Source organism: Felis catus, chromosome A1 (assembly GCF_018350175.1).
Source record: "Felis catus isolate Fca126 chromosome A1, F.catus_Fca126_mat1.0, whole genome shotgun sequence".
NCBI lineage: Eukaryota > Metazoa > Chordata > Mammalia > Carnivora > Felidae > Felis > Felis catus.
In genome coordinates, this window is record NC_058368.1 from 211,798,455 (window position 1) to 211,823,775 (window position 25,321).

At 41.9% G+C, this 25,321-nt stretch overlaps 1 protein-coding gene and 1 long non-coding RNA gene across 4 annotated transcripts; one reads left to right on the top strand and one right to left on the bottom strand.

The window, feature by feature from the left end:
* Positions 1-4,598, bottom strand: LOC102901355. The gene is made up of 3 exons (XR_002145744.3): positions 4,346-4,598; positions 3,268-3,318; positions 1-137 (listed from the first exon to the last, which is right to left on the bottom strand). It is a non-coding gene; the product is annotated as an uncharacterized LOC102901355 (long non-coding RNA).
* On the top strand, positions 23-24,470 carry C1QTNF3 (C1q and TNF related 3). Of its 3 annotated transcripts, none has more exons than XM_003981468.5 (6): positions 23-159; positions 6,280-6,391; positions 8,653-8,807; positions 13,558-13,687; positions 18,977-19,076; positions 22,563-24,470. In XM_003981468.5, exons 1-6 carry the CDS (start codon positions 76-78, stop codon positions 22,720-22,722), a joined length of 741 nt encoding a protein of 246 aa, XP_003981517.1. In that variant the 5' UTR covers positions 23-75; the 3' UTR covers positions 22,723-24,470. The 3 variants fall into 3 exon arrangements, with proteins under 3 accessions (XP_003981517.1, XP_003981518.1, XP_006928124.1); XM_003981469.5 differs by having other exon boundaries at positions 76-378; XM_006928062.4 differs by having other exon boundaries at positions 76-339.
* Positions 24,471-25,321: the final 851 nt, after the last annotated feature.

Consider the following 25,321-nt stretch of genomic DNA (forward strand, 5'->3'; position numbering starts at 1 on the left):
CATCTCCAGCCCTGGCATCTGCCCGAGGAGCCTCGCCCGTCTTCTCCGGGAGGCTCTGGGGCTCTGTTGACAATCATGCGCGGGAGGCAGCTCGTCTGTTGGCACCTGCTGGCTTTGCTTTTCCTCCCGTTTTGCCTCTGTCAAGATGAATACATGGAGGTGAGCGGAAGAGCTAAGAAAGTGGTGGCGAGAATAGTGCAAAGCCACCAGCAGACTGGCCGTAGCGGCTCCCGGAGGGAGAAAGTGAGAGAGCGGAGCCATCCTAATACTGGGACTGTGGATAATAACACTTCTGCAGACCTAAAATCCCTGAGACCGGATGAGCTACCGCACCCTGAGGTAGATGACCTAGCCCAGATCACCCCATTCTGGGGCCAGGTACTCGGAATTCTCTTCTAAGGGGTTACTGTGAAAGCTTAATGAGTTTGGCTGTTGTTCTTGTTTCAGCTAGGATTCTTAGGATCAGTGCTTTCTAGAAGTTTGCTAGACTGCTTGTGGGTGTCTTTCTGGGTTGCTCTGGGGGACCAGGGGGACTGTGGTCTCCGTTAGAAAATCAGCAGAGGATGTGCGGAGACAGAGTGTCCCCCAGGAGAAAGGAGAACGGAGCGGCGGGCTCCCTGCTGTGCTGTGACTTAGTTTCTTTCCTGCTCTCTTAGTGTGCAAAGTAGTGCTGACCTATGCAGATAGACGGATCTTTTGCAGATCCTAAGAGAGTTGGATTTTCTTAATCCTTCCCAGCAGGGAGAGGCTGCCCTTTGAGTTTTCCACTTTGATGTGTTAGTTGACTGTGACATTTCATGCCAGGCCTGTTTATTTGATTTATGGCAGTCTGGGTTGCTAAGCCTCTCTGTTCAGCCTGTGAACCAAAGAGTTCGAACAAAAAAGACTACATGTGTCCAAAAAAGCCAAACTTCATTGTGTGATTTAATGCCTGATAATCACAAAGAACTTGATTTATTTCCCTGGGTGTAAACTCGGCATCCAAGGAAACATCTTTAACTCTTTTGGGGGTAGTACAGGAGTGAGGTAAGGTTTCAGTGTAGTGAATTGTCAATTGGTGAAATCCCATTTAATTAAAACATTAAGAACTGGACAAAATGGATATTGGCTTACCTTCTCCACATCTAGTATGTTGAAATCAGATGAGGGGGACAATAAGAGTTACTTCAAATGATAGGAACTTTGAACAAAGAGATTTTACAACAACAATTGACTGTGTCTTTGCATTAAATAGTCCCTGAAAAGGTTCATGCAGTTGAAATCTAAACCCGTCCTATCACAGACTGAAAAGTCTGGGTTGAGGCTGGAGATATGATCAGCCTGAAATTCCACACATGATCAGCTATAGATCTGGGGCTAACTTGGGACTTCTTCTTCTTTTTTTTTTTTTTTTTTTTAAATCAGGGTTGAACTTTTTTTTTTAACTTTTATTTATTATTTTTGACAGAGAGAGTGTGTGAGCAGGGGAGGGGCAGAGAGAGAGGGAGACACAGAATCCGAAGCAGGCTCCAGGCTCCAAACTGTCTACACAGAGCCCAATATGGGGCTCGAACTCACAAACTGTGAGATCAAGACCCGAGCCCAAGTCGGACGCTCAACTGAGCCACCCAGGTGCCCCTAACTTGGGACTTCTAACTCAACAGCACAATGCAGAATCCCAGACTGTTCCATGAGGCTGTGTCAAGAAAAAATTGTTTCTGTAAGGAGTCACAAAAGAAAGAACTTCCAAATACAATCTTATTTTCAAAGGCCACTTTTAGAGATTGTCCTTTCATTTGACGATCCTTTTTCTTTTTTTACGTAACCTACATCCAATGTGGGGCTCGAACTCACAACCCCAAGATCAAGAGTCACACACTCTACTTATTGAGCCACTCAGGCCCTGCCCCATCTGACAATCTTTTGGCCAGGGGGTGACTAATGCTACTTTGTATTTCCTTTGTGGTGAAGATATTTTCATTTTTGTCCAAGCCTTGACCTGGCCTTTCCATTTCAGTGGATGGGATCTTTGCTGGGCCCTTCCTGGCCTTCGCTGTGTGAGCCCCCAGACGCAGCAGAAGGCAGATGTAGGCTATCGTTTGTTGTTATTTCTTGGCAACCAACACCCAGAAGACCACTGGAATCCAAATTACATTTCTACTTTGCCCTACCTTCTGGCGGGAGGCAGCCAGCAGGCTGGAGTCAGATGCAAGAGGATAAAAAGTCACTTTCTGGTTTTTTTTTTTTTGAAGTCAGAGGGGCTTTTGAACCCTCCTGGGCTCCAGATGTATTTTCAAAACCAACCAACAGACAGACAGACAGACAGACAGACAGACAGACAGACAATCTAATAGGAGACACTGAGGAGATTTAGAATCACTGATATTCTGGAGATCTTCAATAATGACGTGCCTGCCAATGGGTATGGAGACTCATACTGCATTTCAGGTTTTACTGTGTTCCCCTTCTTCCCTATGTCCCCCACCTCTTTTCTTTTTTCTTTTTCTTCATTCATTCTCCCACCAATGATTTCCTGGGCCCCTACTATGCGCCAAGCTTTACGATAGGAATAAATATGTCCAAGCCTATGTCCAGACAGTTCTGCAGGGCTCTCTGAGGGATAAATGAACAGATAATTGAACACCATATGATAAACAAAATCTCTGCAAATAAGGCATTTGGGGAGAAAGTGTCAGAGTGGTGGTGGCCGCTGAGTTGGATCTCAAAGGTGAGACAAAAAGGATGGTTATCCATACAAGAAATACAATTTAAAAGTATGTGAGACAGCAAAGCCTGGGAGGAATGAGTGTGGCTGGAGCTCCTGAGCTGTGGGCGGAAAGCGGGATGATCTTAGTGCCAGCCCGGAAGATTCTGTTAGCCGGTTAAGGAGCTCAGACCTTAGTCTGCCATCGAAAGTTGTGTTTGTTCACAGCAGGGCAGTGAGGTGATCTGGTGTGTGTTCTAGAAAGAGGACTCTGGCCATGGGCTCTGTGGTGGGTAGAGTGTGCAGAGATCAGGGGAGAGTAGACTTGGTCTTTCTTTTCCTGGCAGTTTCTTCTCTGCAGTTCTTAGTCAGTCACCTTTATCAATCTCCCCTCCCTCTCATGGATGCTTTCTCCCCTTCTTTCCACCTCCCTCCTCCTTTCTCTTCCCTCTTTCTTCCAGTAAAGAAGGAGCTGTGGGCTTTCTTTCTGAGAAGTCACTCACTAAGAGCAGAGCTCAAATCTGAGTAGCTGCCCCATCACCGTCTTCTATAAAACGTACAGAACTTGTCTTAGAGACACCTACCTCCTCCCATGGTGCTCAGTTTTGTGTCTTTGGCTTTCCAGTTGGACCTGACTAGGAGAGATGGTAAGAGAGAGATAAGTAGTGACTCCCCAGTATGTAATTCTCCCTTACCTAGGTGATAACCTCTGAGTGAACACATCCCATCCAGCTTGGTCGAAGAGTCCCTCAAAGGCTCACAAGCACTATTCCACTGGATTGAATTTTGAAAGACCAGGCCAGAGGAACATGTTGTGAAGGACTCTCAGGAGATGCCCAGCTAGTAGAAACCAGAAGACCCTGTTGGGGTGGCAGCTCTCTGCTCTCAAGGCACTCCCAAGTAGCTTGGGCACACACCCCAGTCCTAGTGAGCTCTGATACTGAGCAGTCCTAACTCCTGGAGCTAACTTCTCACACCCAGACACTCAACTTTAAGAATAAAATCTTTCTGGAGCACCTGGGTGGCTCAGTCGGTTTAGCATCCGACTTCAGTTCAGGTCATGATTTCACAGTTCATGGGTTCAAGCCCCGTGTTGGACTCTGTGCCAAAAACAGCTCAGAGCCTGGAGCCTGCTTCGGATTCTGTGTCTCTCTCTCTCTCTCTGCCCCTTCCCTTTCCCACTCACTCTCTCTCTCTCTCTCTCTCTCTCTCAAAAATAAATAAACATTTACAAAAATTAATTAAAAAAAAGAATAAAATCTTTCTAAGCCATTATTGGAGGGTTTGGAAAAGACCTTAGTATCTTTGCTTGCTCTTAGAGCTGGAAAGAAACTTCATGACCATGTTACCCAGTGCCCTAATTTAGTAGACAAGAAAAACGATGCCTGGCGGGAGGGGGGTGGGAGGGCGGGCAGTGACATCACTAAAGCCACACAGAACTGAGATGGGAGTTCTGGTTCCAGTACAGCCATCTTCCTAACATTCCTAACATCTCAGTGACTCAATTCTGTTCTTTAATGGGTCCATGTCAGGATTTTCCCTCCTTTCCCCTCCCTTCTTCTTCCCCAAAGCCCATTATTGGCAGAGCCTTGGATTTCTTGGAACTTAAAAAGCTGTATTTCACATGAGCAAAATCATACCAGGAAATTATGGAATACTTACTTCTCACATTGCATCCTTGGATTGGAAGGTGGGGCGGTGCTGTGGTGTCTGGATTTCCAAGCGTCTGAACTTGCCCGTCTCAGACCACCTCCTTTAGCTGATTTTTGTTTCCTTCACCAGTTTTACAAAAGGTTTTTACAGACTCCCAAATCTGGCCAGTGTGGAGTCTGGGGGACAGAAGACGAGACAGGGGTTAGCTTCAAATTGTGGTCCCTGATCACTTGAGACTGGAGCTCTGAGCTGATGCAAGAGAATGCTTGGGCTGGCTGTTTTGCATTTTCCCTGAATGACTTGGTGGAAGGCTTTAGGAAAAAGGAATGAGGGAGTGAGGAAAGAGTCCAAGACCATTTTTGATTTTAAAAAAAAAGAAAAAGAAAGAAAAGAAAAAAAGCAAAGTCAAATGTGCAGCAATGCAAAGCCTTGACTCACTTTTCTGCTTGGATTTCTAGTGATAGAGAAAACGTGAATTTTAAAACCTTCCTTTCCCCCACCCCCCTCTTTTTCTCCCTCTCTTCCTTTTCTAATGAATCCTTTAGAAACAATGTGCTGTTTTCAAAAGACCATTGACTCATTTCAAAAGACCTAGACTCATGTCTAGGAAAGTTTCCACGACTATTCTGCATGATATAATTAAAAAACAAATTACCAATTTAATGACACACTAAGTCTTATAAGCAAATCTAACTCTCCCGCTAGAGCTATAGCTCCTTTACCTTAAGCATAGAGTTTAGAGATTTTTCTTTAAATTTTTTTTTTTTTTTACATTTATTTATTTTTGAGAGACAGAGAGAGAGAGAGCGTGAGCAGGGGAGGGGCAGAGAGAGAGGGAGACACAGAATCAGCAGCAGGCTCCAGGCTCCCAGCTGTCAGCACAGAGCCCGACGCGGGGCTCGAGCCCACAAACTGGGAGATCATGACCTGAGCCGAAGTCGGACGCTTAACCGACTGAGCCACCCAGGCGCCCCTAGAGATTTTTCTTTAAATAAATAAGCAAGTCCACTCACTGTCATATTTGAATACATTGGGTGCCCATTAAGTACTCATTGAATATTGGCTTGAACGATGTGAAAATCATTTAAAATTTTGAAGTGAAATATGAAACAGAACATGAAGTTAAATACTTATTATCTTTTTTTTTTTTTTTTTTTGAGAGAGAGAGAGAGCACTAGCAGGGGAGGGTAGAGAAAAGGGAACAGAGGATCCAAATGCTGATAGCAGCAAGCTGATGCTGGGCTTGAACTCAGCAAACATGAGATCAGACCTGAACCTAAGTCAGATGCTTAACCAACTGAGCCACCCAGGTGCCCCTTAGTTGAACACCTATTCAGAGGGAGTTAAAGTTGTTTCAAGATGTAGATAATACAAATTTACAGGACTAATGAACGTTTTGTTTCCTTAATTTCCTAGGGCAATTTAAGTGTGCGGTGGCTGAAAAGGTAGCATTACAATTCAAAATTTCTAAGAACCCTTACCCCAGTATCATGAATATAGAAAGTCTTAATAACCATCTTTGAAGTTGGTAATATAATTCTTATCATTTGAGAGTCATCTACTCAAACAAGCTACATGTGAGGGTGCTGGCAGCGGGGAAAGAGAGGGGTGCCTTCACATCCACTCTGAAGGGGTCTCCTCTTTTGCTGTCACTGGTAGCCTCAGGACAGTCTTCCCAGAAATCCTGCCCCACTCCCTGCCAACACCACACTCCTTCCAGAAAGCATGCCTTTCTTTTGACCCGCTGGCTTCCTTGTCCTTTGAGTCATCAGCTCCCTTCAGCTACCCTGCCATTCCAGTTCCCATGCCACACCATCTTTTCTGATGTTGTTGTAGGGTGTTTGGAGTTTAACTTACCCAAGGGCTGAGACCAGAGGAAATTCACAAATCCTAATTACTCCCAAGTGCCATTCTCTGAAACTTTTCTCTGTATCTTTTTAAAGTCTCCACAAACCGGAGGACTGCCCCCGGACTGCAGCAAATGTTGCCACGGAGAGTACAGTTTCCGAGGCTACCAAGGCCCCCCTGGACCGCCCGGCCCCCCTGGCATTCCAGGTAAGGATGAGAAAGACAGGGCACTGTTGCCAGTCTAATTGTGCACTGTGCCAAAATAGGAGTCAAGGTGAATCTAAATAATTTGGGTTCACTTGCGTGTGGTCCGAACAGCGTGCGTGGAAATCCAAAAGAGAGTTTGGGAGAGCCCTGGATTTATTAAGCCAATTAGGTGGAACAATATACTATCAAATCCATAGAATTTATTTTTCATCCCGCTTGCAGAATCCCAAAGGTGTGAAGAGCTCTGGGGCACCAGATTCATCGGGAGCGGGGGTTCCTCACCAGCATGGAGTACAGAACTATGCGATCTTATTTGGACATACTCTTGTTTCAGTGTTTCTGCCACAACGTGCTTCATGCAACCATGTGCTAACTTTCAGGGAACTTCCGAAGTGAAGGTGCGGAGGGGATGCGCGCCTGTCGGTCTGGTTAGAGCCATCTCCACAGTACCATTCGCTGAGCCACGCATCCTTCTATCTGATTCTATGTCCAGCTAAGTTTTTCTTCCCTGAGCCTCAGAGTCTGTCCATGTTCAGTTCTTGGTTGACTTTCATGCCTCTCTTGGGCTCATGGGAACATTTTGGGCTCCGGTACCACATAGTGGCATGGGAAATGCTGTTGGGCTCCATTCAGCCATCCTACTTTACTGAGTGTGCCCCAGGCACAGAGCTTCTGAGAACTGGCTAGTATCTGGGGTCAGCCAAGGAAAGGGTAGCCTAGATTCTTTAGGCTCCCAGATCCATCTGAGGATTATTTTCCTCTTCCCCTACCCCTTCCTGGGCTAGGACTTTTTCTCAGTGTTTGACAGAAGTCCGCTTGCTCTCCTCTAACTTACCCTCATTGATATTAACATTTATCAACTGAGGTTTAATTTTTTTATGTACTTTTGAGTGGCTTCTCTTATGAAACCAAATCTAAAATGAGAAAACATTCTGTTAGACTTTAAACTATGATTACTGTCTTGGAATCTATGTCATGGGATGTCAATGGTAGCAGCCAGCAGATGCAGTAATTGTGGATAGAGAATATTCAGACTCCTCTAAAGTATTCTGAGGGCTAAACTCTTCCGAGGTTACAGAACAGGCTGGCCTTGGCCAAATATTTCCCAATCAGAATGGCTTTGTTAGTCCACTGACTTGTAAATACGGCCAAAGTTTGTTTATCTGGAAGGATTGCAAGCCTGGCATAATAACTGACCAAAGGTAGCATGGAAAATAATCAGCAAAAAAACTTAACAGGAACCCATGGGGGAGGGGAAGGAAAAAAAAAAAAGGTTAGAGTGGGAGAGAGCCAAAGCATAAGAAACTGTTAAAAACTGAGAACAAACTGAGGGTTGATGGGGGGTGGGAGGGAGGAGAGGGTGGGTGATGGGTATTGAGGAGGGCACCTTTTGGGATGAGCACTAGGTGTTGTATGGAAACCAATTTGTCAATAAATTTCATATATAAAAAAATAAAAAAAGAAAAAAGAAAATAATCAGCAAAAGTGTGTAAAATTTAACAAGTATAAAATAAAGGAAGACTAGTAGGAATTGTCTCTTAGTGGCAAAGAGTTGAAATCATTATCCAAGTCTTGCTTTCAAAATTATTGTTAAAAATTTTAGCAATGATTTTACATTCCCTCAGTTGTAAAAGTGGTATGTGTCCTTTGTAGAAAAATGCAAAGAGACAAAAAAAGATACATGGCATGATACAAAAGCCAGTCATGTTCCATCCATTCAGGGAAAAAAAACGTGAAATATTTTTATGTAATAGATAAATATTATTTATACCTAACATCATTCTATCTCTATTGATTCATAACCTTTTAATCTTAAAGTGTCTGAATATTATTAAATATTATTAAATATTTTTCTTTAGCATTCTTTTTCTGTGACTATATAGCCTTATTTATTGGATGTATTTTTTTTTTTTTATTTAGCTCTTCCAGTATTGGTGGACACTTAAGTGGTTTCTGATCTTTGCTATTATAAATGATACTTTGATAATCAGTCTTCATAAATTCTTCATCCAATTCCTGCTTTATGAGAAAAACAGGCTCTGGAGACTTGATACCTAAGAAGGCTGTCTTCAGTGTCCCATGTGGAAGAAATCCGATTTGATGATGACCCCTTGGCTGTGTTCAGGATTGCTTTCAAATGGTCTTCTTTTACAACTGAGATTGAACCTTTATGAAGAAAGGGTCTGCATTTGTATAAAAATAGAAGGTGGGTGTGAGTGATGGAGGCTTTCTCTTGTGATGATGTCTGCTTGTAATTTCAGGAAACCATGGGAACAATGGCAATAATGGAGCCACTGGCCATGAAGGGGCCAAAGGTGAGAAAGGAGACAAAGGTGACCTGGGTCCACGAGGGGAACGGGGGCAGCATGGCCCCAAAGGAGAGAAGGGCTACCCAGGGATTCCCCCGGAACTGCAGGTAAATCTCCTTGCGCACATCTCTGTGTGACTTTCAAACTGCCCTGAGTACTCAGAAGGCCTGAGTACTTCTTAAGACAAGCCCTCAACCAATGGCCAATGGCCAGTATGCCTCTGGCTTTACTCAACGCCTCCTATCCCTCCCCGCCCCTGCCCCCCTCAGGCAGCCTGTGTTGTTCAAAGAGCATTTTGAAATCATTCTTAGGAAGGCATTTAAGGTTGAAATTCAACAACCTTCATGGACCAAATCCATGGGCAGCCCTGAGTATCAACTAATCTCCCATTTTCCAAATCAGAAGATGTGTTAAATAAAAAAGGTTTTTTGGCAATTCAAATATACAAATGTTTAGATGTATAAATAGAATGGTCAAATGTCTACTTACAATATCTTATTTATTAATTTTGTTACATTTATCAATTCAAATCACATATATGGATACTAATATGTAAGTATTCTCTATCAACTCAAGACCTTGTGGCACAGTTTTTATTTAAATTTTTCAATCTTCTTTATCAGTAGAGACATTTTATTTTTAAGTGATCCACCCTAGATTAGATTAGACTTGATGATATTCATTTCAGTTTAAAGTGTTTGAATCTATTTATGAGGCTATAATTGGATATTTTATCCTAAGCTTAAGTGCTCATTTGTCTGTTTATTTCTCTTTTAAGTGATGTTCAAAATTCTAGTTGCCAATAACATCTAAAATTTGCAAATGTAAGATTATGTCACCAAGAAAATGACTAAATCTTGGGTATTTATTTATTTTCTGGCTGATATTTTTTAAATCGATTTTTCCAAGGGATTCCTATCAACATTGAAAACAGTTTTTACTAAAGTTGTTTTTGGCTGATATGAAATATGACTGTGGTTAAAATAAAATACAGGTCTTCCTCAACTTATGATGGGGTTACTACGAGAAGTAAGGGAGATGATTCATTTTCAGAAATACCAAATAAAAACTATGCTGTCTAATTAACAGCAGATTTACAACCTATTGGAAATATGTACGACCCTCCCCCACCCCCAACAATGGAGTTCCAAACCCTTAGACACTTCACTTCCCCTCTCCTTTTCACCGGTTTATTTTCATGGGCTTTGCCATAAGCTCTAAAGAATAAAGGGAGGAGGGACTGAAAGTTCCTGCATCACCTCAGGGAATATAGTTTGTTCCAATCAGACTACTCCTTGCCCTACATGGGCATAGGTGACGTCCAGGGGAGGGTGTAACCTCTGTAGTGCTCAGCCAATGAGGAACCAGGGAAGGGACTTGCACGCTAGGAGATAAATTGCCTGCTGTAACTGCCCCAAGGGTGCCTGCCTATCTATCAGACACCTGCTCTTGCAAGAACATTGAATAAAGCTTCGCTTCACTGTGCTCTGAGTCTCCACATCCCTCCTTTGATTGAGTCAACGGGCTTATTTCTAACAGTTATGTCAGATAAACCCATTTTAAGTTGAAACATGGTAAGTCAAAAGTGCATTTAATCGGTGCCTGGGTGACTCAGTCAGTTAAGGGTCTGACTCTTGATCTCAGCTCAGGTCTTGATCTCAGGTCTTGATCTCAGGGTTGTGAATTCAAGTCCCATGTTGGACTCTGCTTTTAAAAAATGCACTTAATATCCCTAACCTACCAAAAATCATAGCTTAGCTTAGCGTACCTTAAACATGCTTAGAACACTTCCATTAGCCTATAGTTGGGCAAAATCATGTAACACAAAGCCTATTTTGTAATAAAGTGTTGACTATCTCATGTAATTTATTGGATACTCTACTACAAGTAAAAAAAAAAAAAACAGAACAGTGTGTGGGTACAGAATGGCTGTAAGTGTATCATCGGTTGTTGATCCCCTGTCCAGCATCACAAGAGAGGATCTGCCACGTGTTCATAGCTCAGGGAAAAAATCTAAAATCAAAATCTGAAGTACGGTTTCCACTGAATGTGTATTGCTAGTGCACCATCCACAGGGTGCCCGGGTGGCTCAGTCAGTTAAGGCTCTGACTTTGGCTCAGGTCATGATCTTGAGGTTTGTGAGTTCGAGACCCACGTGGGGCTCTGTGCTGATAGCTCAGAGCCTGGAGTCTGCTTCGGATTCTGTGTCTCCCTCTCTCTCTCTGTCCCTTTCCTGCTCGCACTCTGTCTCTCTCTCTAACATAAATAAACATTTTAAAAAAAAGATGAAAAATTGTGCAGTGGACCCATCAAAGGTAGGGGCCTGTGTGTCATTGAGAGAACATACTATAGCATGAGAGACTTTTAAAGAACCAGAATATAGAGACTTTAATCTGAAAGATCAATTGGGGGGAAAACTTTGCCTTTTGTTTGGGCATATCTGGTAGTTGTTTGACCACAGATAAATTCCATCAACTTTCTGGGCCTCGTGTTTTTTAAGTTGTAACCCAAGAGGTCTTTTGTGTTTCTCTAACTGCTTTGGGGGTTTTGTCACTTGTAAATGAATGCTGTTTATTGATTTTAGCAACCTGGGATCAATGTGCTGGCAGAAATTTACAAAGAAGCCACATGCCATTTGGCCAGGTAAAGGGTGTCCAATAAGATGGATGATTAACATTCCTAAAGATAGAAATTCTAACTCCAAACCCGTGATGGTTACACAATGGCCAGGGAGCCCTGACGTAGCCAGTTTGATGGAGCCTATCTTAGGCAATTATAAAACTACTCCATCAGCTATTTCACCCTAAAACTACAATGTATCATGGTGCCTGGGTGGCTCATTTGGTTAAGCATCCAACTTTGGCTCAGGCCGTGATCTCACAGCTTGTGGATTTGAGCCCCGCGTCGGGCTCTGCGTTGACAGCTCAGAGCCTGGAGTCTGCTTCAGATTCTGTGTCTCCCTCTCTCTCTCTCCCCTTCCCCCACTCACCCTCTGTCTCTGTGTGTGTCAAAAATAAGTAATCATTAAAAAAAATAAATAAATAACTGTAATGTACTAATTGGGAGAAATACCTTCACATGTTTTACAGGAGGACTTATAGAGGAGGGTCGATTGGCCTCAGGCAGCATGGAAAGAAGGGTGACTTCCAGGCCCCTTCATTCTTATTTCCAAATCCCTCCTCTGGTGTCACCCCTACCTTCCCCTTCCTCTGTGTCCAGGGCCCTCATGCTGTCTTTTCCGACTGTTCAGATCCTTTCCGTGTTCATTCTCCCAGGCCTGCTTTCAGAGCAGACCCCTGAGTCTTTCAGAACTTCAAATTATTCACTCTCTCTCTTCTCTCACCCCCTCCCTTAAACCTCTCATTTTATGAAGACAGGTGGTCCCAGCAAGTTAAAGAATGTGTTGATCTAACTCACACTCAGTTAAAATGACTCCTTTGGATGGGGGATTGGCAATAGGTTTTGTTGTTGTTGTTGTTGTTGTTGTTGTTTTTAATGTCTATTTATTTTTGAGAGCGAGAGGCAGACAGAGGATCCAAAGTGGGCTCTGCACCGACAGCAGAGAGCCCGATGTGGGGTTTGAACTCACAAACCACAAGACATCATGACTTGAGCCAAAGTTGGTTGCTTAACTGAGCCACCCAGGCACCACTGGCATTGATTTTCAAATGTGACTGGCCAGTACTGGTGCAATTCCTGGGTGGGGGGTTTTCTTACATCACCAAATATTTGTCCTACATCAACGGGGTGTCCTACAGTGCAACTCAGTTCTGACACTACCTGCTTGGAGACAGCACCAAAGTTAAAAGCTCAGCCCAGCAAGACTCACCGCCCCCGCCCCCGCCCCCGCCCCCCGCCCCCACTTCAGATGCTACTCGCAAATTCAGGTTGTCATCTCTGCTTCTGACAGTCTGGCTATGGAGGAGAGGTTCCAACAACCCCTTCCTTAGGATCAGTTCATTTGCTAGCATGAACTCAGAGAAACATTCTACTTACTCAGTCACTGCTTTTTATAATTCAGGAACAGCCAGATGAAAGAGATGCTTCGGGCCAGGTTTGGGGAGTTTCTGTGTCCTCTCAGAGACCGAGGGCCACTCTCCTGCCCCTTCACGTGTTCGCCAACGTGGAAGCTCTCTGAACCCCTTCCTTTTAAGTTTTATGGAGTCTTCATTGCACTGGCATGTTTGATTAAATCGCAGGCCCCTAGTGATTGAACTCAACCTCCAGCCCCTCTGCCCTTCCTGGATGAGAGGAGGGGCCCAAAGTTTCTAATCACGTGGGGGGCTTCACTGGCAAACAGCCCCCATCTTTAGGTTGCCTAGGGGCTTTGCCAAAGTCACCTCATTAACATCACAAAAGACCACCTGATTTCTCTTAACACTTAAAATATTCGGATGGTTTCAGGAACTCTATGCCAGAAGCCAGGACAAAGAAAAAAAATGTGTATTTATTATAAATCATAATATCACAGGTATTTTGGGGAAAAAAATAACATAGGTGAGCAGAATTAAAAGGTTATCTGGAAGCAGGCCTTCTCAGATCCTTTAACATGCTCATGTGCATTTAATAACTATAAGTAGATTTCATCCAAATTTTCCCGGTATTAGGATTTTAATATTTCAAAAAGCCTTTAGAAGTTCAATACTCCTTGAAACACATGGTGAGAACTGTTGATATACAATATCATTTTAATGGCTGCATAGCATAAAAATGTTAGAAATGACTGTGATTTATTTAATTCTTTCTCTGTTTATTTCCAATCTAGCTAGTACAAAGAGTGTTGAGATAAACTTATGTTTGTAAAAACCTCATTCCTTTAAGGTAAACTTCCTATTAACTGCCCAACTCTTTCCTTAGATTGCATTCATGGCTTCTCTGGCAACTCACTTCAGCAATCAGAACAGCGGGATTATCTTCAGCAGCGTTGAGACCAACATTGGAAACTTCTTTGACGTCATGACTGGTAGATTCGGGGCCCCAGTATCAGGTGAGATGTAAAAATAAATGAATGACTGAGTTAATCAATCTAGCAATCTGGATGGAAGGAAAGAAGGAAGGAAGGGAGGGAGGAGGGAAAGAAAAGGGTGAAGGGAGAGGAAACAAAGAAAGGAAGACACTTAGAGAGTTGAGAATTCTTTGATTCTGGTGAAAACAATCCGCCCATATATGGATTTCTGTTGGATTTCACAGTAAATGAATTAGAATTCAAAAAGACGAGGATGCTTTACAAAAAAACGATAACCATGGTTACTAAGGTTTTTTAACTCTTATTTGAACTGAAGCAAATAATCCCTAAGAGGGCATTTAAAAGTCCTAAGATCATAATTCTCACAGTTTAATGTGCCATAACAGTATCCTCCCATGCCACTGTCCTGAAGAGGGCCTGATCCTTTAAATAATTTTTATTTAAATTTTTAAAATTTCTTGAGCACTTCTGTATTTGTTTCCTATTGCTGCTCTAATGAATTACCATAAACTGAGTGGCTTAAAATGACACAAAATTATTCACTTGTAACTCTGGAGGCCCGAAGTCCACAATCGGTCTGACTGGGCTGATGTTAAGATGGAGGCAATGCTTCTTCCTTTGCTAGCTGGCCTCTTCCAAGCCTGAGAGGCTGTCAGCGTGCCCTCTCTGTGAGCCACATGGCTTCCTTCTCCCTTCTACTGTCAACATCCCCTCCTCCCAGATGCTGACCTCCTGGGCTCTCAAGGACAGCGTGATTACCTTGGGCCCACCTGGGTAATTGGATAGTCTCCCCATCTCAGGATCCTGAATTTAATCACACCTGCAAAGTCCATGTTGCCATATAAGGTACCATTCACAGCTCCTGGGGACTTTAGGACAAGGGCCTATTCGGAAGCCAACATTCAGCCCCTATAACTTCCTTACTTTTGGGCACCACAAGCTGATCATTCTGGGCTTTTCCTGCTGTCCTTTCAATACATGGATGTAAGCCTTCTTTTTGCCCTGAAAAGTTCCTTTGAATTATATTTTTAAATATAGATATAAATACTATTTTTTCTTATCGTTGCACTCAAGTAGGGTAGCATCAGGAACAGTCTGACTTGTGTTAGGAATCAGGCAATACGTGGGCATAGTGCCTATGGGATATTTTTAAAGCATAATAAGACCGATTAAAAGGTAACTCCATTTTTATTGTCATCATAGTCCAGCAATTCTAAACAATGTCTATGATAAAATACTCCTCCCCTTTGGGGTTGACCACTCACCAGCAGCCTCCCAACCCCGTCCCCCTGCATCTTAGTAGACCTACCACTGGTTAACTTCGTCAGGACTCTAATTATAGTCTGTTGGTTTTATTTTTAACTTTTCTTAGTCTGTCTTCTGTATCTTTTATTTTCTCTAACCTCTTGATGCTCTTTTTTTTTAATTTTTTTTTTATTAAAAAAAAAATTTTTTTTTTTAACGTTTATTTATTTTTGAGACAGAGACAGAGCATGAACGGGGGAGGGTCAGAGAGAGAGGGAGACACAGAATCAGAAGCAGGCTCCAGGCTCTGGGCCATCATCAGCCCAGAGTCCGACGCGGGGCTCAAACTCACGGACCGTGAGATTGTGACCTGGCTGAAGTCGGACCCTTAACCGACTGAGCCACCCAGGCGCCCCAACCTCTTGATGCTCTTTAGTTCCATTTCATGTTGTTTGCTTTTCTCTCACTATTCTTTTTTTTTTAATGTTTATTTATTTTTGAGAGACAGAGAGAGAGAGAATGGGAATCCCAAGCAGACTCTGCACTGTCAGCATAGAGTCCAGTTTGGTGCTCAAACTCATTAACTGTGAGACTGACCTGAGCCAAAACCAAGAGTCTAAAACTTAACTAACTGGGCCACCCAGACACTCCTCTATCACTAGTCAGCATGTCCTTAATTACATAATCTGAGGATGGATTTTCCTTTTTGCTTCTTCCAATTTCTTCTGTCCTGTTTCCGTGATACTTTCTTTACATTTTCTGTTTCACATTAACCCTTAGTCCCATTTTGTAGTTCCTTCTCTTGTCTGGATATTTCTGCCATGAGTTCTTACATTCTGTTCATATTCTTTCATAGAGGGATTTGCTTCATTAACATATTTTAAACTCATGTTGGAGTATTTAGTTACATTTCCCATCCACTACATGGCAACATTTCTTCTTGGTGAGTATTTTTCCACTCTTGGTAGCTTTTGTTCTTCTTTTCTACTTTCTAAAATTAGCTGATGGTTGGATGAGTTGGATTTTCCTAGACCAGTACATGCAGTAGTTTCTCAGGAAGGGGGAGGGACCCCAGCATACTTCCAGGCTTGGTAACTCAATGGTCCCCTCTCCTGGCACCAAGGGATTCACTCTGTTCTTTTCAGGATGGAACTTCTGTGTGTTTTCTCTGTGTGGCCACATTTCCTCTTCCTCCCCTGACAGCCCTGGGTCTTCAAAGACTTCTGAAACCAGCCTTGCACTTCTGGTCCTCTTGCCTTTAGGAGCCTTATTTTTGCTGGTGGATTCTGAAATCTGCCACTTCAGGACCACTTCCTGCACGTTTTGTACTTTATCTAGCAACCCCACGCCTACCCCCCACCAAACATAACTCCGGCTTCATCTCGGCCCTGCTCATAAGAGCTTCTTTTCAGCACTTGTACTTCAGAGTGACCCTTCTCCATCAGGGAAGGTACTTTTTCTGGAACTGAGGTCTGCTGCTGCTTGGCCCTCCTCAGAACTCCCTGCCAAGCCCCCATGTTGCCTCCATGTGACTCTGCCTGTTGTCTGTTGCATTCGACAGACTTACAAGTATCTAAGTTTATGGATTTTTTTTCAGCCTCCTAGTTTTACGGAAGATGGATTCTTTCTGGTGTTTGTTTTCAGTTCTCCTTATTTCTCTATATGGTATCCAGAAAAGAAAAGAAGAAAATTCTGATAAATGCAATGGCCGTGTTAAATTTGATGCAAGTGTTTTAATGCCTTTCTTTTTCTACCCAGTTAAACTCAGAAACAGACATAAAAACGATAGAAGCAATCTTCCATCACACTTCAATCAGTTTTAAACTTTCTTATATGATTTTCTGCTCTGAAGGTTTATAAATTTCCTATAACTATTTTGTTAAACACTCTCTGTGCTGCAATTCCCATAATCACCTAGATATGCTCAAAGGTTCCACTGCTCTCAAGGGCTCTATAATTGAAGCTAAAAGATTTAGTAGTTTTTTCAGAACTCTCTGGGGCTGGGCACAATTCTAATGGTAACAACCATCATTGGTCTTTCACTTTAAAACCCATCCAATAGATTACAAAATGACCATTTTATACTTTTCAGCTTTGGGAGGGACCAGACAGAGAAGGCTGATTTTTGCAATTACAGTAATGCAAAGACCTAAAAACTGTACTGTAAGTGTATTGCCTCACATCTTCAGTATCTTCCCCTGCAGAAGGAAGCCATATGTGGATATAATATGTATTCACTTTTATATTTCCACCTCTAGGCATTTCATTTATTCCCCATCTAATTTCTTAGTCTGCTCTTTCTAAAATGCTTCTGCAATCTATTTTGTATAGTAGTCATTATTTTTTCAGGAAAACTAATATTGTTTCCTGTCATTTTGATTCCAGCTTTATCTTCTTGAGGCATTAGAAATTGTCACAGGTGTGCGTGTGTGTGTATCTAATAAGAAGTTTTGTAAAATATAAAAACCTAAACACACATAAACTACTTTGTTTGAGTCCCCTACTTCTAATCTGACTTTCCTTTTCATCTGTGAACCAATCTCTAGGCATGTGAATGGATAGGACTGAGTTTTACACCAGTTCCTTTATTTTGAGTATATTGAATATGTGAGCCTGGTGCTAAATGAAGCATAATCACACTTTTTCACTTGGTTCAACTTGAGTCAAAAGCAGGTGGTTCAACATGGTGTCCTTACAGCTTCTATCTTACTTAATTGCACCTTTGATAAGGAACATAGAACTGTGTAGTACTATTTTTTTTTTTAAAAAGATGTTTCTGGGGTTTTCCCTTACAAGGCTTGCTGCTATGGTCTGATTGTGCCCCTCCAAAATTCATTCACATTGAAAACCTTGGGCATTGAAGGTTGGCATTCAACTTGGGCATTGAAAACCTATTGCACAACTTATTGGTGTTAGGAGGTAGGGTCTCTGGGAGGTGATTACCTCACAATGGTAGAATTGTCATGAATGGGATGAGTGCCCTTATGAAAGAGGCCCCACAGAGTCCCCTAACCCCTTCTGCCATGTGAGAATGCAATCAGGAGTCTGTAGCCTGGAAGAAGACCCTCACCTGACCATGCTGGCACCCTGGTCCCTGACTTGCAGCCTCTAGAACTGTGAGAAATAAATTGCTGTTGTTGTAAGCTCCTTAGTCCGTGACACTTTGTTATAGCAGCTCACATGGGCCAAGACAAGGTCATCAGTTTAAAAATGTAGCATGGAAATCCATAAGAGCCTGATGACGTGTACTCATCATCTTTCCAAACACACTCTCAAATCCCACATCATTTGGAGTTAGGAAGATTTTCCTTTTTGCTCACCTCTCTGCTTTTGGATTCTCTTAAATCTTTCAGTGAAGGTATTTTCTACGCTGGCATGTAGGGTGTATCAGGCCATATTAAGTTCCTTTCTGTTAGGTGGCCTAGAATCTTACAAGAAAACTCACATCTCTTCAAATATGTTCGTCCTTTACAAATGAGAAGGATCCATATTTTTAGTAGCAAGGTCATGCTGCTGAGTAATGAATAACATGATAAGTTACAAAAACTATTTCTTCAGAACTATTAGTATTATCTGTGCTATAATACTTATCTTTGGCTAACATCTCTGTGATGGGTCTACTCATCCATTGTAATGCTACACTTGGCTCATTTTGTTAGGCTACAGAGGTCATGCGTTCATCCATTCAGGGCTATATGCCTTGTCTATATGAGTCCTGTGGCAGGTGCTAATGATAGTTGATCTATACCTGGGAATAGCATATACTTCACTGTAAGCACGCTATTGGGAAGAGGAGGGAGTGAGATACAGCCCAAATTACTCCATCTTTTAAAGACTTTGTAGTCTTATTAAGGACACACAGTGCACACACTGGGAAGGTCTCAAAAAGTTTAAAGTACCGTGAAGATGAGAACAGACAAAGGAACACTCATACAAATAAAGGCCAAGAAGAACCTACATGACATATAGAATATAAACAAAAAATGTGAAGTCATGTGGCATATGTCTCGGTCCTCAATGTACAAGACATTAATATAAATGTGGATAAATACCTGCCTTTTTCAGGTGTGTATTTCTTCACCTTCAGCATGATGAAGCACGAGGATGTTGAAGAAGTATATGTGTACCTCATGCACAATGGCAATACAGTCTTCAGCATGTACAGGTGGGTGGTCATCTCTATCACAGTCTCATCCATGCCACCACTGCTTGCTCAAAGGCTGGCAAGTGCCAGGGAGTCAACAGGGAATCAACAGAGCCTGACATGAGCCTTGTCACTACTGAGAGCTCCTATATACCAATATATGGCCCAATTATAATTACTATTTGGGAAGAAATAAATCTTATAAACCTGAGAATAAGCAGGTTGATAAGAGGCCTTGAGCTAATTACTAACAGTATTCCCCATAACTAATCATTTGTATTCTTTTCTTAACTCATAATTTCTTTTCTTCTTTCTCAGCCCTTTCCTCTGTTTTCCCATCCTCCCACCCCTTTTGCCAGAGTTTAGCCCTATTGATGGTCTTCTCCACCATCTTCCTTAGCTGGCAGAGTAGGCCCCTCTCTTTTGGCTGTGCTGCCACTCTGATATTTATCCTAGAGTTCCTTGTAAAAAAATTACTTTTTTTTAAAAAAGTTTATTTATTTATTTTGAGAAAGAGATTGTGTGTGCACACAGGTGGGTAGGGGTCAAGAGAAAGAGGGAGGGAGAGAATCTCAAACAGGCTCCACACTGTCAGTGTGGAGCCTGTTGTGTGGCTCAATTTCAGGAACTGTGAAATCATGACCTGAGCTGAAATCAAGAGTCCAATACCTAACCGACTGAACCACCCAGGCATCCCTAAAAAAAGTACTATTTTTAACATTTATTCATTTTTGAGAGACAGAGTGCCAATAGGAGAGGAGCAGAGAGAGCGGGAGGCACAGAATCTGAAGCAGGCTCCAGGCTCTGAGCTGTCAGCACAGAGCCCAATACAGGGCTCAAACCCATGAACCGGGAGATCGTGACCTGAGCCAAAGTCAGTTGCTTGACCAACTGAGCCACCCGGGCGTCCCTAAAAAAATTACTTTTAAAAAGAAATATTACAACTTGTTCTGATATAAGCTTAGTGTGGGAGAAAGAGGCAGAGAACCAACATCTTTCCCATAACTAAGTGGGTGGTGAGTTATCTATCAAAAACACTGTGGTTACTATCTAACCTCTGTCATTTTTGAAAACTTGGGAGGAATGCCATTTCTTCAGGAGCCTGGCCTCTGGTGCAAAGATATCTTTGAAAAACCAAAAGAGAGAAAGATGAGTAGGTGAAATTACTGCAAAATAGAGACCCAGAATATGGTAGCTCACACAATGTAGAGCTCTGTGTGGCTTGACCAGATCTAGGATGGGGAAGGACAAGGCAGACAAGGTACAGGAGGGATTTTGTGGTGGTTGGGAGGGAGGTGCTCCATCTGGGTTTTCAGGGACACAGAGTGGTGAGAGCAGTTCGCCTGTAAAACTGACTTTCAAATTCTCGTTGGTCATGGTCATTGCCACAGTCAGAAGGAGAAAAGAGCAACAGGCTTGTGAAAATTTTTACGCATCGTATATTCTATTCAGAGAACAGAGACACATACTTCCCCATCCCTAACTCCCCCCAACCAATGCAAGGATGGCAAGGAAACATAGAACTCCTCCTCTGGAAGCAGGGAAATGGAGTCTGGTGAACAGCTAGGCTCCTCTGCCCCTCTGGCAGAGAATTCAATAGAATTCTTCCTACATTTAGAATATATATCTTCCCACCTCCATCCCCAAGGAAGACAGCCTAAACTGTAGTTCATGCAACCAGCTCCAAGCCCTGAGTCTTAGGAATGAACAATTCTTTTCATCACATCAGTCTCTTGGCTATTGTTTTGTTTTTTTTTTTTAATGTTTATTTATTTTCAGAGAGACAGAGAGTGCAGGTGCATGGGCTCGAGAGCTTGTGCTCATGGGAGAATGGCAGAGAGAGTGGGAGAGAGAGAGAATCCCAAGCAGGCTCCACACTAGCAAGGAACCCCATGCAGGGCTTGATCTCTCACCCTGAGATCCTGACATAAGCCAAGATCAAGAGTTTGACACTTAAACAACCGAGCTCCTCAGACGTCCCTTGGCTGTTTTCTCTTCGGTCCCTGATTCTGTCCTCTGGGAGGATCTTCCTTATTTATTTGTCTCCATGGCTACATCTAAAAGATGAATAGATTTTCCCTGGGGTCTTTCACAGCCCAATTCCTGCTGGTGCAAATTTGAGGGCTAAGAGTATTTAGTCAAACACCCCAAGCCCTTTGTAAGCTAGGTTTGAGTAATATCATTTCCTCAGACACTTAGCAGCCTTTTGTGCTATTTGCTGCCAGTCAGTTACATGTGTTGGTAAACAACACCCAACATTCTTTTCTTGACAGATAGTTTTTCCATCTGTTATTTCCTTGACTCCTTATCTTAATGCCTTTCTGTCTTGACTAGTGGTGGCTACCACAAGGCCTTCTAAAACAATAGATTTGGGTAGAAAGGCAATATTTTTTTTTTAATTTTTTGATGTTTATTTTTGAGGGAGAGAGAGACAGAGTGTGAGCAGGGGAAGGGCAAAGAGAGAAGGAGACACAGAATCCGAAGCAGGCTCCAGGCCCTGAGTTGCCAGCACAGGGCCTGATGTGGGGCTCGAACTCACAAACTGTGAGATGAAGACCCGAGCTGAAGTCAGAGGCTTAACCAACTGAGCCACCCAGGCGCCCCGAAAGACAATATTTTTAATCCATCAGGTTATGTCACAGGCTGTGTCTATCATATTAAACGAGAGATCTTAATAGGACAACATCAATTTTACCTCTGCTCTTTCTGGTATAAAAGCACTTGGCTTTTCCAGCCCTGTTAGACCTCAACTTTCTAGACTCACCCTTTCTACTTCCTGTGCTTCAAGCATGTCAGTTCTCAGCTTTTGTAGAAACATCTCACTAAAAGCAGCAAAGAGAATTTTGGCTTTTCCAGTCACTTCCTTTCTTAGTGTATAGGCTTGATAGACACAGGTCTGTCTTCCATGTTATCAGATGTTTTCCTAAATGTTTTGCCACAGCACAACATGGATCTACAGTTTTCAAGCCCACAATATTTGTTTCCTCAGTGCTCTCTGCCTGACCATGAGCAAACGCAACATATTTTAGTTTATATTTTAGTTTACTTTAGTTTATAACAGAATGCTCCTTCAGTACCAATAAGTTAGGGTAGACTAAGCTGCTGCAACATTAACCCAATGGCTTAAACATAATAGAAATCCCTTTTCTTCTCATTGAACAGTCCAGAGTGGTTGTTCTCAGTCAGGGCAAGTGAGAAAGAGTTTGCCTCTACCTAGTCTTCAAGAACTCAGGCTACAATACTTTGCTTCCAAGGTCATTCTGGTCATTGTCATTAGCATTCCACACAGTCATAATGAGGAAGAGGCAAGGAGAGGTGTTTGTGAGAATTGTATCGGCCAATCCTTTCAGTGGTACATGTCATTTCTGTTCACATGCCATTTAGAGAGCTTAGTCACAGGACTTCAAATGCATGAGAGTCTGGGGGAGAAGGGGAGGACATATTTTGGTAAAGAGGTGGCTATCTACTGCAAAGACTAAGTAGCTGGTGCCTTTTTTTTCCTTACAGCTATGAAACAAAGGGGAAATCGGACACATCCAGCAACCATGCAGTACTGAAGCTGGCCAAAGGGGATGAGGTTTGGCTGAGAATGGGCAATGGCGCTCTTCATGGGGACCATCAGCGCTTCTCTACCTTTGCAGGCTTCCTGCTCTTTGAAACCAAATAAATATATGAATAGACCAGCTCTACTTTTGGGAAGACTTATGGCTAAGCTGGTATTGGTATGAGCTGAAGGACATTAGAGTTGAGGGTTCTACTCAGGAGCTCAGAAGAAGAATCCACAAAATTGTCTTCCCAAGTGACCTTGACTAATATACTCAGCACCTTTACTCTTCCCTAGGCACCTAAAAAAAATTCCCTTCTTGATACAGGTTGGAAATAATTTTCCTCATCAAAGAATTCATTTGCAAAGAATTTGGCTACTCCGTTTTTAATTTAATAGCAACTTTCGGGAATTCCTGAGGTTTGAGGCTCATCATTCTTTATAACGTTTCAAGGAATAGGGTGCAGTGATTATGATGGAGCCAGCAGGAGCAAGGGCACTTGCCAGGACCAAGTTACCAGAAACATTTGTAAAGCCTAGACTGGGAAGTAACACTTTGATCCAGTGGGTCAATTTTTATGAATGAAGTATAGATATTTTTAGTAACTCTAGATAGCTTTAGATAGGAAAAGTATTCATAATGCCCATAAATAATGGACTCCTCCTTTTTTATAAGGATACTGCTGTAATTAAATCTGGATTTGTAATGGCTTGTATTTTTGGATATAAAATTTTCTCATGATCCAAAATTGAGTTTATCAGGTCTGACTTATTATATTGACTTTTTTTTCCATTGAGTTTCTTAGATTAAAATAGATCTTTGTTGGTTCTGGCCTGCAGAACCAGTTGAGGTGAGCTTAGATCCACATATACAGATATATGTGAAGTTCTCTCTCAATTTAGAAATTACCCCAATAAACTTTACACACACTGACATGTCATTTCAAGGAAATGTAAACTCAGTTATATACAGTCAAACTAATGGATGCAAAATACAAGGGCATTCCATTTAGAAGACATAAAATAAAATCTCTTAACCTTTTCAAAAATAAAAAATGATATGACTTCTTTGATTACCATATTTAAGCAACATTTATAAAGCAGCTGTGCTCCTTGACTTTTGCCTATCCCTCCCCAAAAGGGATAAGTTCAGAAGATAGTACCCCAAATTGGTTTCTTTTAAGCAAAGAAAGTATCATTGGAATATGTGTTTACCCTGAGGTCAAATCACATTTAAAAGGCACTAGAGAGATGCCTTTCTGACAAATATCACTTAATGAATTCCCTTGGAAGCAATTAGCCCTTGACTAATTTTCTGTAACAATTTGAATTTCCACAAAAGCTTTTAAACTGTGGGTTTAATTGTATTGATTACCCCCTACAGCTGGAAGCAGAGAGAATTAAGTAGGGCTGCCCTATTAACTAACTTAGTGGTCTCCTTGCTCCGTTCTTTGACCCTTTCTTTTGATCTATAAATATTTTAAAACTCTTTTCCTGACCAATACAAGCAATGCTATTTTAAAGTGACTGGATATTAGCCAAAATGTGCTTGACTGGTTGATAATGTCTTCGTGATTTTGTGTGTATGTTCCCTGCCATCCCTGGAGCTGTGGGTGTTGAGGTTTACTATTTCTAAACATCATAAATATTTTGTAAAAGTGTATTGCCAATAGATATTTGAATTTTGCATGTTGCCCAAAGAGATTTCATTTCTAAAGAACACATACCATTAACAAACTGCCTTAGAAGAAGATATTGGCTTAGCTTTAGATACAACTAAGGCAAGAAAAATGTAAAAGCATTGTGTGGAAACAAACATACTTTTGTTAAATGTACTGTTTTATAAGGTCCTTAATAAAGTTGAATAGCCATTTGATTGTAAATCATCATGGTTTGTTAACACAAAGCTAAAATATTTTCATGCAGATGATGTAAACAGCCATACATCAATGATATGGGCACAGAACTTATTTATATACAAAATACTCCACTTTTCAGTTATTCCATTGTTCTGACTTCAACCCTCTGCAACTTTATGATATTGATGTTTGGAGGTCCTTTAATGAAATCTGAATATCTCTAAGGGGTCAGGATCTTTATCACATACATGAGGTCTTACTATGTTGATGTAAATTCTAATTTTTTTCTTAGTAGAGACTCCCAGTTGCATTGCAGTCAGGTGGAAAGGACTTTATTCAGTCTTGTAAATAGGTCCCAGGTGGAAAAAAGAGTGATTTTTTTAAGGAATGTGGGAGAAGGCCAAGATTGACTGTTTTGCAATTTACCCATGACCAGAATTATATCTGGAAGATTGATTTTACAAGTCTTCATTAAACTGAGGCCCTAAAAAGGCGATGGTAGGTAGGTATTGTCTAAGTAACCAACTTTAAGAAAAATCCCGATTACCTTTTTCACCGTTCTACGCCACCCTCCACCATCTCCCCTCTGCAAATCACTAGTTTGTTTTCTGAATTTGTCTCTGGTCTGTTTTGTTTGTTCATTTGCTTTGTTTTTTACATTCTACATCTAAGTGAATTATTTATCTTTATCTGTCTGAGTTATTTCATTTAGCATGGTACCTTCTAGGTCCATCCATGTTGTCTTAAATGGCAAAATTTCATCCTTTTCTTAGGGCTGAGTAATATTCCATAGTATATGTACCACATCTTCTCTATCCATTCATCCATTGATGGGAACTTGGGTTGCTTTCATATCTTGGCTA

Coding starts and splice junctions, on each gene's coding strand:
- C1QTNF3 (XM_003981469.5), top strand. CDS start 76: ATGCGCGGGAGGCAGCTCGTCTGTTGGCACCTGCTGGCTTTGCTTTTC. Junction 8,808..13,557: donor GGATTCCCCCGGAACTGCAG/GTAAATCTCCTT, acceptor CTCTTTCCTTAG/ATTGCATTCATGGCTTCTCT. Junction 19,077..22,562: donor ACAGTCTTCAGCATGTACAG/GTGGGTGGTCAT, acceptor TTTTCCTTACAG/CTATGAAACAAAGGGGAAAT.